Genomic DNA, 16,772 nt, shown 5'->3' on the forward strand with positions numbered 1-16,772 from the left:
TTTATCCAGTCTATCATTGATGGGCATTTGGGTTGGTTCCAAGTCTTTGCTATTGTGAATAGTGCTGCAATAAACATACGTGTGCATGTGTCTTTATAGTAGAATGATTTAGAATCCTTTGGGTATATACCCAGTAATGCGATTGCTGGGTCAAATGGTATTTCTGATTCTAGATCCTTGAGGAATCGACACACTGTCTTCCACAATGGCTGAACTAATTTACAGTCCCACCAATCGTGTAAAAGCTTTCCTATTTCTCTGCATCCTCTCTAGTGTCTGTTGTTTCCTGACTTTTTAATGATCGCCATTCTAACTGGCATGAGATGGTATCTCATCATGGTTTTGACTTGCATTTCTCTAATGACCAGTGATGATGAGTTTTTCATGTTTCTTGGCCGCATAAATGTCTTCTTTTGAGAAGTGTCTGTTTGTATCCTTTGCCCACTTTTTGATGGGGTTGTTTTTTCTTGTAAATTTCTTTAAGTTCTTTGTAGATTCTAATATTAGCCCTTTGTCAGATGGATAGATTGCAAAACTTTTCTCCCATTCTGTAGGTTGCCTGTTCACTCTGATGTTAGTTTCTTTTGCTGTGCAGAAGCTCTTCAGTTTAACTAGATCTCATTTGTCAATTCTGGCTTTTGTTGCCATTATTTTTGGTGTTTTAGTCATGCAGTCTTTGCCCATGCCTATGTCCTGAATGCTACTGCCTAGGTTTCCTTCCAGGGTTTTTATGGTTTTAGGTTTTATGTTTAAGCCATTAATCCATCTTAATTTTTGTATAAGGTGTAAGAAAGGGGCCCCGTTTCAGTTTTCTGCATATGGCTAGCCAGTTTTCCCAACACCATTTATTAAACAGGGAATCCTTTCCCCATTGCTTGTTTTTGTCAAGTTTGTCAAAGATCAGATGGTGGTAGATGTGTGGAGTTATTTCTGAGGTCTCTGTTCTGTTCCATTTGTCTATGTATCTGTTTTGGTACCAGTACCATGCTGTTTTGGTTACTGCACCCTTGTAGTAAAGTTTGAAGTCAGGCAGCAGGATGCCTCCAGCTTTGTTCTTTTTGCTTAGGATTGTCTTGGCTATATGGGCTCTTTTTTGGTTCCATATGAAGTTTAAAGTAGTTTTTTCTAATTCTGTGAAGAAAGTCTATGGTAGCTTGATGGGGGTAGCATTGAATCTATAAATTACTTTGGGCAGTATGGCCATTTTCACAATACTGATTCTTCCTATCCGTGAGTATGGAATGTTTTTCCATTTGTTTGTGTCCTCTCTTATTTCCTTGAGCAGTGGTTTGTAGTTCTTCTTGAAGAGGTCCTTCACATCCCTTGTAATTTGTATTCCTAGGTATTTTATTCTCTTTGTAGCAATTGTGAATGGGAGTTCACTCACGATTTGGCTCTCCATTTGTCTATTATTGGTGTGTATGAATGATTGTGATTTTTGCACACTGATTTTGTACCCTGAGACTTTGCTGAAGTCGCTTATCAGCTTAAGGAGATTTGGGGCTAAGACGATGGAGTTTTCTAAATATACAATCATGTCATCTGCAAACAGAGACAATTTGACTTCCTCTCTTCCTATTTGAATACACTTTATTTCTTTCTCTTGCCTGACTGCCCTGGTCAGAACTTCCAATACTATGTTGAATAGGAGTGGTGAGAGAGAGGGCATCCTTGTCTTGTGTTGGTTTTCAAAGGGAATGCTTCCAGCTTTAGACCATTCAGTATGATATTGGCTGTGGGTTTGTCACAAATAGCTCTTATTATTTTGAGATACATTCCATCAATACCTAGTTTTTTGAGAGTTTTTAGCATGAAGGGCTGTTGAATTTTATTGAGGGCCTTTCCTGCATCTATTGAGATAACCATGCGAGTTTTATCATTGGATCTGTTTATGTGATGGATTATGTTTATTGATTTGCATACGGTGGACCACCCTTGCATCGAAGGGATGAAGCCAACTTGATCGTGGTAGATATGCTTTTTGATGTGCTGCTGGATTCATTTTGCCAGTATTTTACTGAGGATTTTTGCATTGATGTTCATCAGGGATATTGGCCTGAAATTTTCTTTTTTTGTTGTGTCTCTGCCAGGTCTTGGTATCAGGATGATGCAGGCCTCATAAAATGAGTTAGGGAGGAGTCCCTCTTTTTCTATTGTTTGGAATAGTTTCAGAAGGAATGGTACCAGCTCCTCTTTGTAACTCTGGTAGAATTCAGCTGTGAATCTATCTGGTTCTGGGTTTTTGGCTGGTAGGCTATTAATTACTGCCTCAATTTCAGAACTTGTTATTGCTCTATTCAGGGATTCGACTTCTTCCTGGTTTAGTCTTGGGAGGGTGTATGTGTCCAGGAATATATCCATTTCTTCTAGATTTTCTAGTTTATTTGCATAGAGGTGTTTATAGTATTCTCTGATGGTAGTTTGTATTTCTATGGGATCAGTGGTGATATCACCTTTATCATTTTTTATTGTGTCTATTTGATTCTTCTCTCTTTTCTATTAGTCTGGCTAGCGGTCTCTTTTGTTAATCTTTTCAAAAAACCAGCTCCTAGATTCATTGATTGTTTGAAGAGTTTTTTTGTGTCTCTGTCTCCTTCAGTTCTGCTCTGATCTCCGTTATTTCTTGTCTTCTGCTAGCTTTTCAATATGTTTGCTCTTGCTTCTCTATTTCTTTTAATTGTGATATTAGGGTGTTGATTTTAGATCTTTCCCACTTTCTCCTGTGGGGATTTAGTGCTATAAATTTCCCTCTAAACACTGCTTTAGCTGTGTCCCAGAGATTCTAGTATATTGTGTCTTTGTTCTCATTGGTTTCAAAGAACTTATTTATCTCTGCCTTAACTTCGTTATTTACCCAGTAGTCATTCAGGAACAGGTTGTTCAGTTTCCATGTAGTTGTGCAGTTTTGAGTGAGTTTCTTAATCCTGAGTTCTAATTTGACTGCACTTGTTTTGAGAGACTGTTTTTTATGATTTCCATTCTTTTGCATTTGCTGAGGAGGGTTTTACATTTCAATTATGTGGTCAATTTTAGAATAAGTGCGATGTGGTGCTGAGAAGAATGTATATTCTGTGATTTGGGGTGGAGAGTTACGTAGACGTCTAATAGGTCCGCTTGGTCCAGAGCTGAGTTCAAGTCTTAAATATCCCTATTAATTTTCTGTCTTGTTGATCTGTCTAATATTGACAGTGGGGTATTAAAGTCTCCCACTATTGGCTGGGTGGAGTGGCTCACACCTGTAATCCCAGCACTTTGGGAGACCAAGGTGGGTGGATCACCTAAGGTCAGAACACTAAGTCCAGCCTGGCCAACATGGCGAAACCCTGTGTTTACTAAAAATACAAAAATTAGCCAGGCGTGGTGGTATGGGCCTGTAGTCCTAGCCATTCAGGAGGCTGAGGCAGAAGAACCGCTTGAACTCGGGAGACAGAGGTTGCAATGAGCCGAGATCGCAACACTGCACTCCAGCCTGGGTGACAGAGCAAGACTCCATCTCAAAAAAAAGTCTCCTACTATTGTTGTGTGGGAGTCTAAGTCTCTTTGTAGGTCTCTAAGGACTTGCTTTATGTATCTGGGTGCTCTTGTATTGGGTGCATATATGTTTGGGATAGTTAGCTCATCTTGATGCACTGATCCCTTTACCATTATGTAATGCCCTTCTTTGTCTCTTTTGATCTTTGTTGGTTTAAAGTCTGTTTTATCAGAGATTAGGATTGCAACCCCTGCTTTTTTTTTTTTTTTTTTTTTTTTTTTTTTTTTTTTTTGCTTTCCATTTGCTTGGTAAATATTCCTCCATCCTTTTATTTTGAGCCTATGTGTGTCTTTGCATGTGAGATGGGTCTCCTGAATACAGGACACCAATGGCTCTTGACTCTTTATCCAATTTGACAGTCTGTGTCTTTTAATTGGGGCATTTAGCCCATTTACATTTACAGTTAATATTATTATGTGTGAATCTGATCCTGTCATTATGATGCTAGCTGGTTATTTTGCCCCTTAGTTGATGCAGTTTCTTCATAGTGTTGATGGTCTTTACAATTTGGTATGCTTTTACAGTGGCTGGTACTGGTTTTTCCTTTCCACATTTAGTGCTTCCTTCAGGAGCTCTTGTAAGGGAGGCCTGTTGGTGACAAAACTCTCAGCATTTACTTGTCTGTATAGCATTTTATTTCTCCTTTGTTTAGGAAGCTTAGTTTGGCTGAATTTGAAATTCTGGGTTGAAAATTCTTTTCTTTTAAGAATGTTGAATATTGGTCCCACTCTGGCTTGTAGGGTTTCTGCAGAGAGATCTGCTGTTAGTCTGCTGGGCTTCCCTTTGTGGGTAACCCGACCTCTCTCTGGCTGCCCTTAACATTTTTCCTTCATTTCAACCTTGGTGAATCTGATGCTTTGTGTCTTGGGTTTATTCTTCTCGAGGAGTATCTTTGTGGTGTTCTCTGTATTTCCTGAATTTGAATGTTGGCCTGTCATGCTAGGTTGGGGAAGTTCTGGATAATATCCTGAAGAGTGTTTTCCAACTTGGTTCCATTCTCCTTGTCACTTTCAGGTACACCAATCTAATGTAGGTTTGGCCTTTTCATATATTTCATATTTCTTGGAGGTTTTGTTCGTTCCTTTTCATTCTTTTTTCTCTAATCTTGTCTTCACAATTTATTTCATTAATTTCATCTTCAATCACTGATATCCTTTCTTCTGCTCAATTGATTCAGCTATTGATACTTGTGCATGCTTCATGAAGTTCTCATGCTGTTTTTCAGCTCCATCAGGCAATTTATTATGTTCTCTAAACTGGTTATTCTAGTTAGCAATTCCTCTAACCTTTTTTCAAGGTTCTTAGCTTCCTTGCATTGAAGTAGAACATATTCCTTTAGCTCGGAGGAGTTTGTTATTACCCACCTTCTGAAGCCTACTTCTGTCAATTTGTCAAACTCATTCTTCGTCCAGTTTTGTTCCCTTGCTGGCGAGGAGTTGTGATCCTTTGGAGGAGAAGAGGCGTTCTGGTTTTTGGAATTTTCAGCCTTTTTGCGCTGGTTTTTCCTCATCTTCGTGGATTTATCTACCTTTGGTCTTTGATGTTGGTGATCTTCAGTGGGGTTTTTGTGTGGACATCCTTTTTGTTGATGTTGATGCTATTCCTTTCTGTTTGTTAGTTTTCCTTCTAACAGTCAGGCCCCACTGCTGCAGGTCTGCTGGAGTTTGCTGGAGTTCTACTCCAGACCCTTTTTGCCTGGGTATCACCAGCAGAGGCTACAGAACAGCAAAGATTGCTGCCTGTTGCTTCCTCTGGAAGCTTCGTCCCAGAAGGGCACCCACCAGATGCCAGCCGGAGCTCTCCTGTATGAGGTTTCTGTCAACCCCTGCTGGGAGCTCTCTCCCGTTCGGAGGCTCGGGGGTCAGGGACCCACTTGAGGAGGCAGTCTGTCCCTTAGCAGAGCTCAAGTGCTATGCTGGGAGATCCGCTGCTCCTTTCAGAGCCAGCAGACAGGAACACTTAAGTCTGCTGAAGCTGCGTCCAGAGCATCCGATCCAGGCAGATGGGAGTTTTATCTGTAAGCCCATGACTGGGGCTGCTGCCTTTCTTTCAGAGATGCCCTGCCCAGAGAGGAGGAATCTAGAGAGGCAGTCTGGCTACAGCGGCTTTGCCAAACTCGATTCAGATAGATTTTATGTAAAGGATAAGTTAACCTAAGGACTATCAGAATTACTAATTATTAAATTCCTAAGGATATAAACCAAATGACAGCTGCTATTAGATTAAAACAAATATAATGACTTTGGTAAAGAGTTACTAAAGATGCTCCTAGTAGGAAAGATACACAATTTCTAACTGAATGTCCTATTACCAACAATTCCTCCTCTGGGCTTGGATAGATTTCTGGGCATTGGCTTTCTCAGTCATAAAAATAAGGAGCTAGGTAAAATGGCCTCAAGGGTCCCTAGAGCTCCGAAAATTTATGGCTATGGAGGATGAACTCAACAATTAAACTAAAGCCAAAACCAAAGAGGTCATGAGGTAAAAATCACATGCCTCTACATGAGACAAAGCAAATGAATAGGGCTCTCTGTGAGATTATGTATGACTATAATGTGAGAAACAGAAAGTCAGAAGTGTGAGGCCACTACAGTACCTAATTTCTGGGATAAAAAAGTCATCTAAGTATGTACTTCTCCTGTATGCTCTTTCCACCTTTTCTAGTGATCGTCCCTCATGTCTACCATAAGCAGGTACTTAATAGGGAGAACTGGTGTTTCTTACCTATGAATAACCAAGGCAAGCAAATTTCTACTTTTAAATTATATTATATAGTGGGAAAATCTGTGCCTGTTCTTCTTTAGTGCAAAAAAATTTGCAGTGGAATTTTTTTGTATTTCTGTGAAAAATAGTTACATAAGTACAAGTATGACACTACTTCAGAAGAATATATATAAATGGAGAGACTGAGGAACATTTAACCGTCAAAGTATGCCAAATTCAAGAATGCAATCAGACTAGAACTTCCCAAAATGCAATTTTCTTCATTCTTTTTTTCCTTTTTTCCTTCAAGCTGTTCATTTCATACATAACATTTTATCCCCCAAGTGTTTCATTTGCTCCACATCTGTGATTTGACATTTAATTAGCTTTCCAAAGCTAGGCAAGAAGTATTTGCTCAAAAACAATGGTATAAGGAAACAGAACAGAATAAACCAAAGTAATTTGGACTCATTACACTTTCACCCTGGGATTCTTTCATATGTCATTTCTAAAGGTAAAATTAATTCATCAACATAAATGTTAAAATCTTAAAATCCTTCACAGCAATAACTATTAAAGCTATCCACAGATGGGGTATCATATTCTGTGATCCCCCAGTTATCTCAATTTAAGAACTCAGAAATACTTGCACAAATAGTTTTATGTAATAGGTTCATTTCATATAACAGGGTCTTAGAAACCTATATTAATTGGTTAGAGTGATCTTTTGAAGGGATAATAATATAAACAAAAAAGCAAAAGCATTTTACAACATTTAATATATAAGATGTTAAGAGTCTATATTTGTAGAATAGAAATACTATCTGATATAAAGAGAATATACTTACTGTCAAATCACTCTCACGTGAATACTAACAGCAGACAGAAGGCAATGCTTTAAATAAATAAACTCAGCTGTTAAACAAAATTCGAAAGGAGTTAAAGATCTCTGGTGTTTTGTCTGCTCGACTCACTGAGTAACAATGACAATACTAAATTCACAACTACAATCAAGATCCTTAAACTATTCAACCTCAATAATGAGTATAAAACTTACTCTCTAAATCTTTTGCTGTGGATTTTGGTTATTGTTGAAGATGCCATTGGACTGCCTATTCCAGAACTAGCTGGAGAGCCTTGTGACACAGGTGTCATACAGTATGGAGAGTTCTGACTTGCTGGAGAGAGTGAAGTATCACTGGGCATGCTCAGTCCAGTATCTGTGGAGACGTGGAGTGAAGGGAAAAAATTTAGAAACTTCAAATGCTGAAAAGCTCTACGTTGATCAATGTAATTTAGAATGGCCATTGTCTTTTGGGTCATTTCCAAATTTTCCAGAAGCTAATAAAGTGGGCACTTTTCATATCACAAATAAATATGTTCCATACACTAAAAAAATTAAATTCTCCTATTGTCTGTTGAAGTATACTCTTAGCCAGGTGAGGTGGTGCATGCCTGTGGTCCCAGCTACTCGGGAGGGTGAGGTGAGAAAATTGCTTGAATCTGGAAGTTTGAGGTCAGCCTGAGAAACACTGTGAGACTTCCATCTCTTTAAAAAAAAAAAATTCCCTCTCTCTCTCAAAAGTTAAGCATAGCCCAGAAGTCTCCACAGGGATGAGGAAGAATATAAATTATCTAAAACATGTATTCCTAGAGAATTTACATTAAAGAGCAAAAATCTGCACCTCTTAGGCCAGGCCTGGTGGCTCATGACTGTAATCTCAGCACTCTGGGAGGCCAAGGCGGAAGATTACTTGAGGTCCAGGGTTCAACACCAGTCTGGCCAACATGGTGAAACCCCGTCTCTACTAAAAATACAAATAAATTAGCTGGGCATGGTGGCACATGCCTGTAGTCCCAGCTACTCGGGAGGCTAAGGCAGAAGAATAGCTTGAACCCGGGAGGTGGAAGTTGCAGTGAGCCGAGATCGCGCCACTGCACTCCAGCCTGGGCAACAACAGAGATTCTATCACACACACAAACACAAAAAAACTATACCTCTTTCCAGATCACATTACTCACTTCTTCATTTCTAGTTTTCCATCTATTTCTTAGAAATCTTTTTTTTTTTTTTAACAATCTAAAACTTTCCATTATTGCTGGCAATGACAAATTCTACCTCACCCTCTCCACACCACTCCTGATTCTCCAGGCACCACCCCGGTTTCTCTCTTATTTGGTCTTTGCTTCTGTGTTCAAGAAGCTACATTATTAAATGCCATTTCTTGACTCTACCGTCTCCTTTGTTTAGTTATTGCTTCTTTCCTAAACAGCCAAACTCAGGAAATTAGCTCGTATTTGTATATCTAGTCCATTAATTAGCAAAGTTACACATGGTGTTTTTTTTTCTTTCTTTCTTTTTTTTTTTTTTTGATACAGGGTCTCACTTTGTCATCCAGGCTGGAGTGCAGTGGCATGATCTCCACTCATTGCAGCCTCGACCTCCTGGGCTCAACCAATCCTCCCACTTCAGTGCCCCATGTAGCTTGGACTGTAAGCATAAGCCAACATGCCCAGCTAATTCTTTTATTTTTTTTGTAGAGACAGGGTTTCGCCTTGTTGCTCAGGCTGGTCTCGAACTCCTGAGCTCAAGAGATCTGCCCATCTTGGCTTCCCAAAGTGTTAGGATTATAGGCGTCAGCCACTGTGCCCAGCCCACGTGTATCTTCTTACCTTCCTACTAGGCTGTGAGCTCTTCAACAGCAGGACCTGTCTACTATGTATCTTTATTACATTCCCCAAAGTCCTCTTGCTACTCTAGTTACTAAAATACATGGGGTAAGCATTCAGTAAACATTTGCTGAATGAATGGATGGATGATTACACCTAAAAACAAGGGGAATCATTAAACTGAGAATAAAAGTGAACCCTAAACAAACTTCCCTGGTGAACAATCCTTAGAAATCAACTCATTTTTCTAAAAACAATGAAACATTGTTGCTTAATCTACATGTAAAGCAGATTTAAATGTGTTGCAAAAACTTGGGCAATAAAGATATACTAGCAGAAAAATCTGTCTTCTGTGGTGGTATAAATATTAGAAGAAATCTGTGGTTTTGCTAAGTTACCAATTGGAATCATGTATGTACGACATACATGTACTTAACGTACGACACTGAATCTTACTGACCAACTAGACTCTGCTTTGCAATTGCATTCATTGTGGCATTATGTATTAATTCCACAAAAGCAAGAAAATCAACAAAAATGACTCGATGAAAAATAGCCCCACAAAGAAAGATAGCCAACAGTGTTCTGGACGTAAAAGAAAACAAAATGAAAATACCTGTGACAATTCCAGAGATGTCATGCATTCGTGAGATCTTAATTTTGAGGGTTCACTACAAATTCAGGATTTAAGCTTCAAAAATGTCATAGGCCTACTATATAACACCTGTCCCCTTCTCTTTAACCATCTCCCTACAAAAGCATCTTTAAAAGAAACCACTGTAAAAAATAAAGAGATTTATGTAAAATATGGAGCACATCTTCCAATCAGGAGCGTAACTAGTGATAGCTTACATATCTATTAAAATATTTCAGACCATTCCATGAGAAGAGGAGAAAGGGGGACCTCCTTACCTTCCTGGGAAACAATCTCCTGTGGCAAATCATCAATAAAATCTAAGTGCATTTCTGTTGGTTCCTCAGATCCCAAAAGATTATGGTCCACAGTTAAGCGCCCCTTCTTTTCCTCTCTTTCTTTTAAAATAACCTAAAAGTTATACCAGTCTTTAATTACTGATTACTCTTCAACTATGTACAAATGATGACAATATACATTATAACACAGATATAGTAGTTCACTTAAACATGAACATGAGAAGTTTGGCTAACTGGCAAAAAGGCAAATGTAATTTCAGACACTGTAAGTTGAAGGAAGTACTGCATACAAAATAAAGAAAAGCAATTATATTATAGAATATACAGCTATCAAACCATACCCATCTGATTCTTTAAATCCTGGGTGACAAACTAGTTTCCAAAAAAAAAAAAAAGGGTAAATTAAAAAGTTTAGAATCCAGGTCATACAGTTACACTTGATTGACATTCTACAGTTTTCAATTATCTGGAACCAAATTATCTCATTTTGAACCTCTTAACAATAGTGAGTTAAATAAAATACAATCCCCAATTTATAGATGAGAAAGATGAGAGTAAAATGGTTGCCTAAAATGATATATAGCACTGAAGTTAGTACTGAAATCCAGGGCTTCTGATTCCTGGAGTCTAATGTTTTGGGATACTAAATATCTAACTTTTTTTTAACCTTATAGAAATAATTCATTTTCCAGGGTCCTGTTCTATACAGAAAGACAGTCATGATACTGATGATATTCTGAGCTTCTAATTAACACATTATCGTCAAGATTCATGTGTATGAATACTTCTCACAACAATCTGTTAGCTAAGACACCACAACCTACTTTTACAAAACAGATTAAAATCCTTATTCATCTTATAAAATAAATATCCCACCAGATTTTGGTTTACCTTTTTAAGTGCCGTGGGTCGTTTTAGTTTTGCTATTTCCTTCTCTTTTCCTTTTTTTGCTTTAGAAGAAGCAATGTCCACAGAATTAAAGGATGTCAAACAGGGCTGACTTTTGGTTAAAGGTTTTCTATTAGTAGAGTCTTTAGTGTGAAAAGAAGCTGCAGTAACCACTAAAAACAAAGAGGAACATTAGTTTCACCATTAGGGCCAATCCCACATACTTTCAATATTTCCAATGATAACTACAAAAACAAGAACATCCTCCTCCCATGGAAAAAATGACATCCTAACAGTAGGAGCACTACACTTGGCTAGGCAGTGTCCCTCAGATACAGCTTTTACCTATCCTTTAGAGACTAAGCCAATGCAATGAACCAATTGAGAGGTCCATTATAGGGATAAATAATTAGTTCTACTCTACTGTACAACCCTCAAACATGGCAATTCCTTGCAACTGGTCTTCAGTCAGAACCGTTCTACCTTTGACACTTCACAATGCTGCACTCGTTCTTATTCCTACTGAATCTGTTATTTGTCCTTACGTAAGATATCTACCACTTCTCATCTACCACTTCTCTCCTTATTTCAGTTGGTCAGTAAAGAATGATGATTTTACCCACTCAGCTGTACTCAGTCCCATTCAGTAATTATTTTTACTTATTTTTTAAATTTTTTGAGACAGAGTCTCACTCTGTCGCCCAGGCTGGAGTGCAGTGGCACGATCTTGGCTCACTGACACCTCTGCCTCCTGGGTTCAAGCAATTCTCCTGCCTCAGCCTCTCGAGGAGCTGCGACTACAGGCACATACCACCACGCCCAGCTAATTTTCGTATTTTTAGTAGAGACAGGGTTTCACCATGTTGGCCAGGATGGTCTCAATCTCTTGACCTCGTGATCCACCCGCACCGGACTCCCAAAGTGCTGGGATTACAGGTGTGAGCCACTGTACCTGGCCTCAGTAATTCTTTTATGTCTGGCTGATACCCTCAGTTTACACTGGCTTCTTCCAATCCTTTACTATTCCTAAATCCCCAACCTCAATCCTCTCATTCTAGCAGAGCTTTCCTGCCACTTCCCTGAGAAGATGCTATCCAATATAAACTTACAAACCACCTGAAAGGAGGTGGCAGACATCCTTACTCGTGTCCAAGGCTCACTGACTGTCTCTATTCTTAATATCCCATCTCAGTTTCTCTAGGATCTAACTCTATTCCTATACCCTTGCATCTTTCAAGTTCCTCCCTGACCCTTGACTTTTTTCTTGATCCCCTAATAAGATGCTAAAATCTATCTAAAACTAAGAAAGGGTTTTTTAAAAAGGCAAACCAACTAAACCCTTCCCTTGACTGACTTCCCTTCAAGCTAAGGTGCCATCATTCCCCTTTCCTTCCCTGTTAAACTTCTAAACAGTTTTTCTCTCACTATCACTTTTCAAATCATTACAATTTGACCTCTGCCCAACCCATTCTCTTGAAACTTATTGTCAAGGTCACACATAATCTTACAATTGCCAAATATAATTCTCTGACTCTTCACTCTACTCTAGTTTTCTTCAGCATTTGGTACCAAGGACTATATCCTTTTCCTCAAAATTCTATCCTTGCCTTCTGTAACATTACGCTCCTTTATTTTTCTTATTCTTTCTCAAATCTATGTTTCTTGTTCTTCTTCGTCTCATCCTTTAAATGTGAGCATTCCACAAGGCTTTGTCTGTGAACATCTTTTTCCTAATTTTTCTTTCCCCCAACAATCTGATTTCCACAGCTTCAACAATCATCTGTATTTGAAACTCACTGACTTGTAACCTAAACTATACATTCATAACTATATGCTAAACAGGAACCACCAGAATCTCCCGTGCTAGCATTTAAAACACAACAGGCAGCATCTGCTCTTCCCAACAAAATCATTCTATAATCCCTATCTTGTGTAGTAACATCGCAGCCCTTATCACCACCACAGTCATCCAAGACGGAGAGTTTGGAGTCATCATTGACCTGTTTCCAGATCCATCATTTCCCTATAATCCTTCTTCATCATGATCAGTCTCATCCTTTTCTTGAACATGTGTATATATGGGTACACATATATTAAAAAAGATATATATAAAACAATATATAGTTATATAATTTCTAATAATTGTATAATTATATTAACATTTAGCAACTGCTAAATATGTTTATATATGTATATTAACAGTATATGTATAAACTTATATATTTAGCAGTATATACTGTATATATGTATAACATACATGTATAGTGTATTATATAGTATATATGCCATATATAACATATACAGTATACTGCATATATAACACATATACATTATATACCACATATGTATATAATATATATGGTACACACTGTATATATATACTGTATATATGTACATATATAAACAAATACATTAACAGTTACTAAATAAATCGAAGTTATAATGAGCCATCTGACGTATCACAGGTTAACAGTCTCATCTCCATAATAATATTAAACATTTATTGAGTGATTACAACCTGGATACTCTAAGTACTTTACATATATCATCTCATCTAATTCTCAAGACAATCCTGAAGTAGGTACTCTCATATTAATGTGAAGAAACTGAAGCACAGGAAGGTTAAGTAACTTGCCAACGAAACACATGGAAGAACAGGATTCAAACAAAGGCAACTGGATTCCAGAGCTCCAGCTTTTAGCTACTAGGCCATACCCCTCCAGAACACTGCTAGCTCAGTTTTATTCCCTACTTTTACTCTTAAGTGAGAGATTACTGCCACTCTCCCCAGCTCAACATGCAAGTCTAAAGCTTTATATACATTCAGTACTATTTGTAATAATAGTTACTCAAAGCAAAGGTTGATAGTGGACTGGTAACTAGACAGGTTTAAACATTTTGCACACAGGTTAAAATTATACATTGTAATTTATCTTTCTAATAATAGTCCCTTCACATAGAATCAGAAGAAACACAAAATTCAATTTTGCCTCTCAGCATCGGTGCTGGTACTGTACATTGGTACCTTTCCTGTTCCCTTGTTCTATTCCTCACCCTCTAAAAAGACAATGAAAAGAAATGAGGGAACATGGAAAAGCTGAGCTCTAAATCTGACAAGGTTTGTTAAAATAGAAATTACTGTTTCAGTAGAAAGCCAGATCATTTTCTCATATACACACACACACACAATCTGATAAAAACCCTTGTTTGCAAGTGAGTTTTAAACTGGATAATGTAAGAAAGCCAGATTACTTGTGATTTTTTAATTTCAATTTTGAAAAAGAAAAAAATTTGGGTGAGTCAAAATGCATACCAACTGACATTTATGCAGAGATCTAAAGAATCTGAGGGAAGCAAACTATGCTGAAACCTGGGGAAAGAGCGTCCGAGGTAAATGGAATAGCAAGCCCACAGATACTGAGCTAGGATCAGGCTGGGTGTGTCTGAGGACTGCTCACATGGCTAGAGCAGAGTGTGTTAGGAGAAAATGGTGACGAAGGCAAAAAGGTAACAGGGTCAGCTAAAATATGGCTTTAGTTAGGAGCCTGGCTTCATGCCAAGTGAAATGAAGCACTATTAGAGGATTCTGAGCAGTGAATGGGGGAAGGGAAAAACAGGTAGTAGTAAGGCGGCTACTCAGTCTAGTATTATACAATAATGGGGGCTACTGTGGTGGCAGGAAATGTGGTCAGTAGTTAGAGTATGGATATGTTTTGCAGGCAGGACAGACAGGATATGTTAAAGGACTAGGTGTGGAAAGACGAGGAGCATGGAGAATTTCAAGGCTTGTGGTTTAAGCTGACTTACTTAAAATACACACACACAAACACACATACATATATATACATAGACAAACACATACATACATATATAAAACTTTTAAAATTTCAATTAACAACATCTAACATATATTACCAGAGACAAACAGCAAATTACTCAGACTAATGACATCACCTGTATATGACAGAGGTCTGGTGTTAGTAATTTGCCGTGCTTTCATTGCTTGCTGTTGTTTTTCCAGAGCAGCTAACATGTCCCCCAAATCTAGCTGCACAGGTGTTTTATTCTTTTTTCCAGCTGCTTTTGATAAAGCTTCCTACAAAATAAATATAAAAAATTAATTTTTTTGTTACAGTATCAAAGTGTGGCATTTTAAGATGACTATATTTATCACTCCTTCTATCTATTCCATCAAACCTAGCAAGTAAACTATCACATTTGTTCATAAAAAGGAATATGCACCTGTAATTTTTTTTGCTCCATACTTATTTCTGAATATTCTTGAGCTGTGGCAAGGGCTGCTGCTAAAGCTTTCTTCTTCTGACTTTTTGCACGTTTCGGAACTGAGGTGGTAATGGGAATCGGAGTCTGAACTATATTGATTGGTGAGTTTTCAGGTAAATCATCCAACTATGATAACCAGAAAAAAAAAACATTTGTTAGTGACCCCATAAAAGTCAATCATAAGGAAAAAGGATCCAGAATGTGGGATGTTCTGCAGTATAACTGGACTGGACTCTTCAAAGAATTCAATGTCATTAAAAAAAAAAAAAAAGAAAGAATTCAATGTCATAAAGAACAGGATTTGACAGTGGGACCATTTCAGACTGGGAGATAATAAAGGGACATAACAGCTTAATGCAGAAGGTGACGGTTGCCTGGATCCTTGAATGAAATGAAACAAAATATCTCCAAAGTAAAATTTTGAAATAATTGGGAAAATTTCAGTACAGACTGTATGTTACATGATGATATCATTTAATTAATGGTACTTTAGTAACAGAGCTGTGGATTTCATAGGGAATTATCTTTGTGCAGGCTATGCTGGAAAGAAATATTAAAGATAGGTACTAAACACCATCTCCTGCACACTCTGCTGCTCCATGTGCCTTTACATTTATCTTTAATATTTCCCTTCAACATAGCCATTGTTCAAAAGATGTTATATTTTGCTTTTCTTTTTAAAGAGTCACTTACTACTTTAGAAGAAAGTTTGTGTTGAATATTCTCATCCTTAGCATTTCCATTCTCATTTAGTTCTTGAAACCCATCTTCATCCTGAAATATTTCACATTTTAAGTAAAAAGAGTTCAAGGCAAACTCCTAAAAAAAACTTTTTCTAATGCTTAGAAGTACTGAAAAATGAGGAAGTTATTTCTTGTATTCTACTACTGAATTATTCAAAGTCGGTCTTAAAGAGGAAATGTCATTTCTCACATGCTAAAACACAAACAATTTAATTATTCAAGGATGGGGGCATATCCACATATCTCCATTTTTTGGATTTCCGCACCGACTATTTCATTTTTATTAATAGTTCTGACTTCAGATGGGTATAAAAGAAATTCAAACTGGATTTTATCACATTCAGATAATTTAACAAAGTGTTTAATAGACAGCTTCATGTAAACTTTATTAATATATTCCTTGTTCTGCATTACTCCACATGATTGTCAATAAGGTTAAAAAAAATTTCCATTGAAATTAAGTTCTTAATATCTTCCTTCATCCTGAAAATTATATCTAGTATCTTTAAATATAAGTACAGAACCAAGAGTACAGTTGAATACATGTACTACAATTGCCAGATCTGGATATATTAAAACTATTCTTGAGAGAATAATTGAGATACTCTCAAATCCTCTGGCTTAATTACTAAACTTATCTAACATATTACTGATTTTTTTTTTTTTTTTTTTTTTTTTTGAGATGGAGTTTCGCTATTGTTGCCCAGGCTGGAGAGCAATGGCACAATCTCAGCTCACTACAACCTCTGCCTCCTGGATTCAAGTGATTCTCCTGCCTCAGCCTCCCAAGTAGCTGGAATTACAGGCACCCGCCACCATATCCAGTTAACTTTTTGTATTTTTAGTAAAGATGGGGTTTCACCACGTTGGCCAGGTCTCAAACTCCTGACCTCAAGTGATCCGCCCCACCCTCGGCCTCCCAAAGTGCTGGGATTACAGGCATTAGCCATTACACCCGGCATATTATTGATTTCTATCCTCTGACGTCAAGTAAGTTTTCCAGTTTAATCTCCATCTAT

General features: G+C 37.7%; 1 protein-coding gene across 2 annotated transcripts in view; it reads right to left on the reverse strand.

Moving 5' to 3' along the window:
- The window catches only part of SECISBP2L (SECIS binding protein 2-like), a 55,772-nt gene that overhangs the window by 11,012 nt on the left and 27,988 nt on the right, over positions 1-16,772 (reverse strand). For both annotated transcript variants that reach the window (XM_011928584.1, XM_011928583.1), the window contains 6 exons: positions 15,704-15,784; positions 14,969-15,136; positions 14,681-14,822; positions 10,730-10,899; positions 9,818-9,950; positions 7,293-7,455 (listed from right to left, as the gene is read on the reverse strand). In XM_011928584.1, the coding sequence (XP_011783974.1) occupies positions 7,293-7,455; positions 9,818-9,950; positions 10,730-10,899; positions 14,681-14,822; positions 14,969-15,136; positions 15,704-15,784 (857 nt within the window). The remainder of the gene's footprint in view (positions 1-7,292; positions 7,456-9,817; positions 9,951-10,729; positions 10,900-14,680; positions 14,823-14,968; positions 15,137-15,703; positions 15,785-16,772) is intronic.

Source organism: Colobus angolensis, unplaced genomic scaffold, assembly GCF_000951035.1.
Source record: "Colobus angolensis palliatus isolate OR3802 unplaced genomic scaffold, Cang.pa_1.0 Scaffold78, whole genome shotgun sequence".
Taxonomy (NCBI): Eukaryota; Metazoa; Chordata; class Mammalia; order Primates; family Cercopithecidae; genus Colobus; species Colobus angolensis.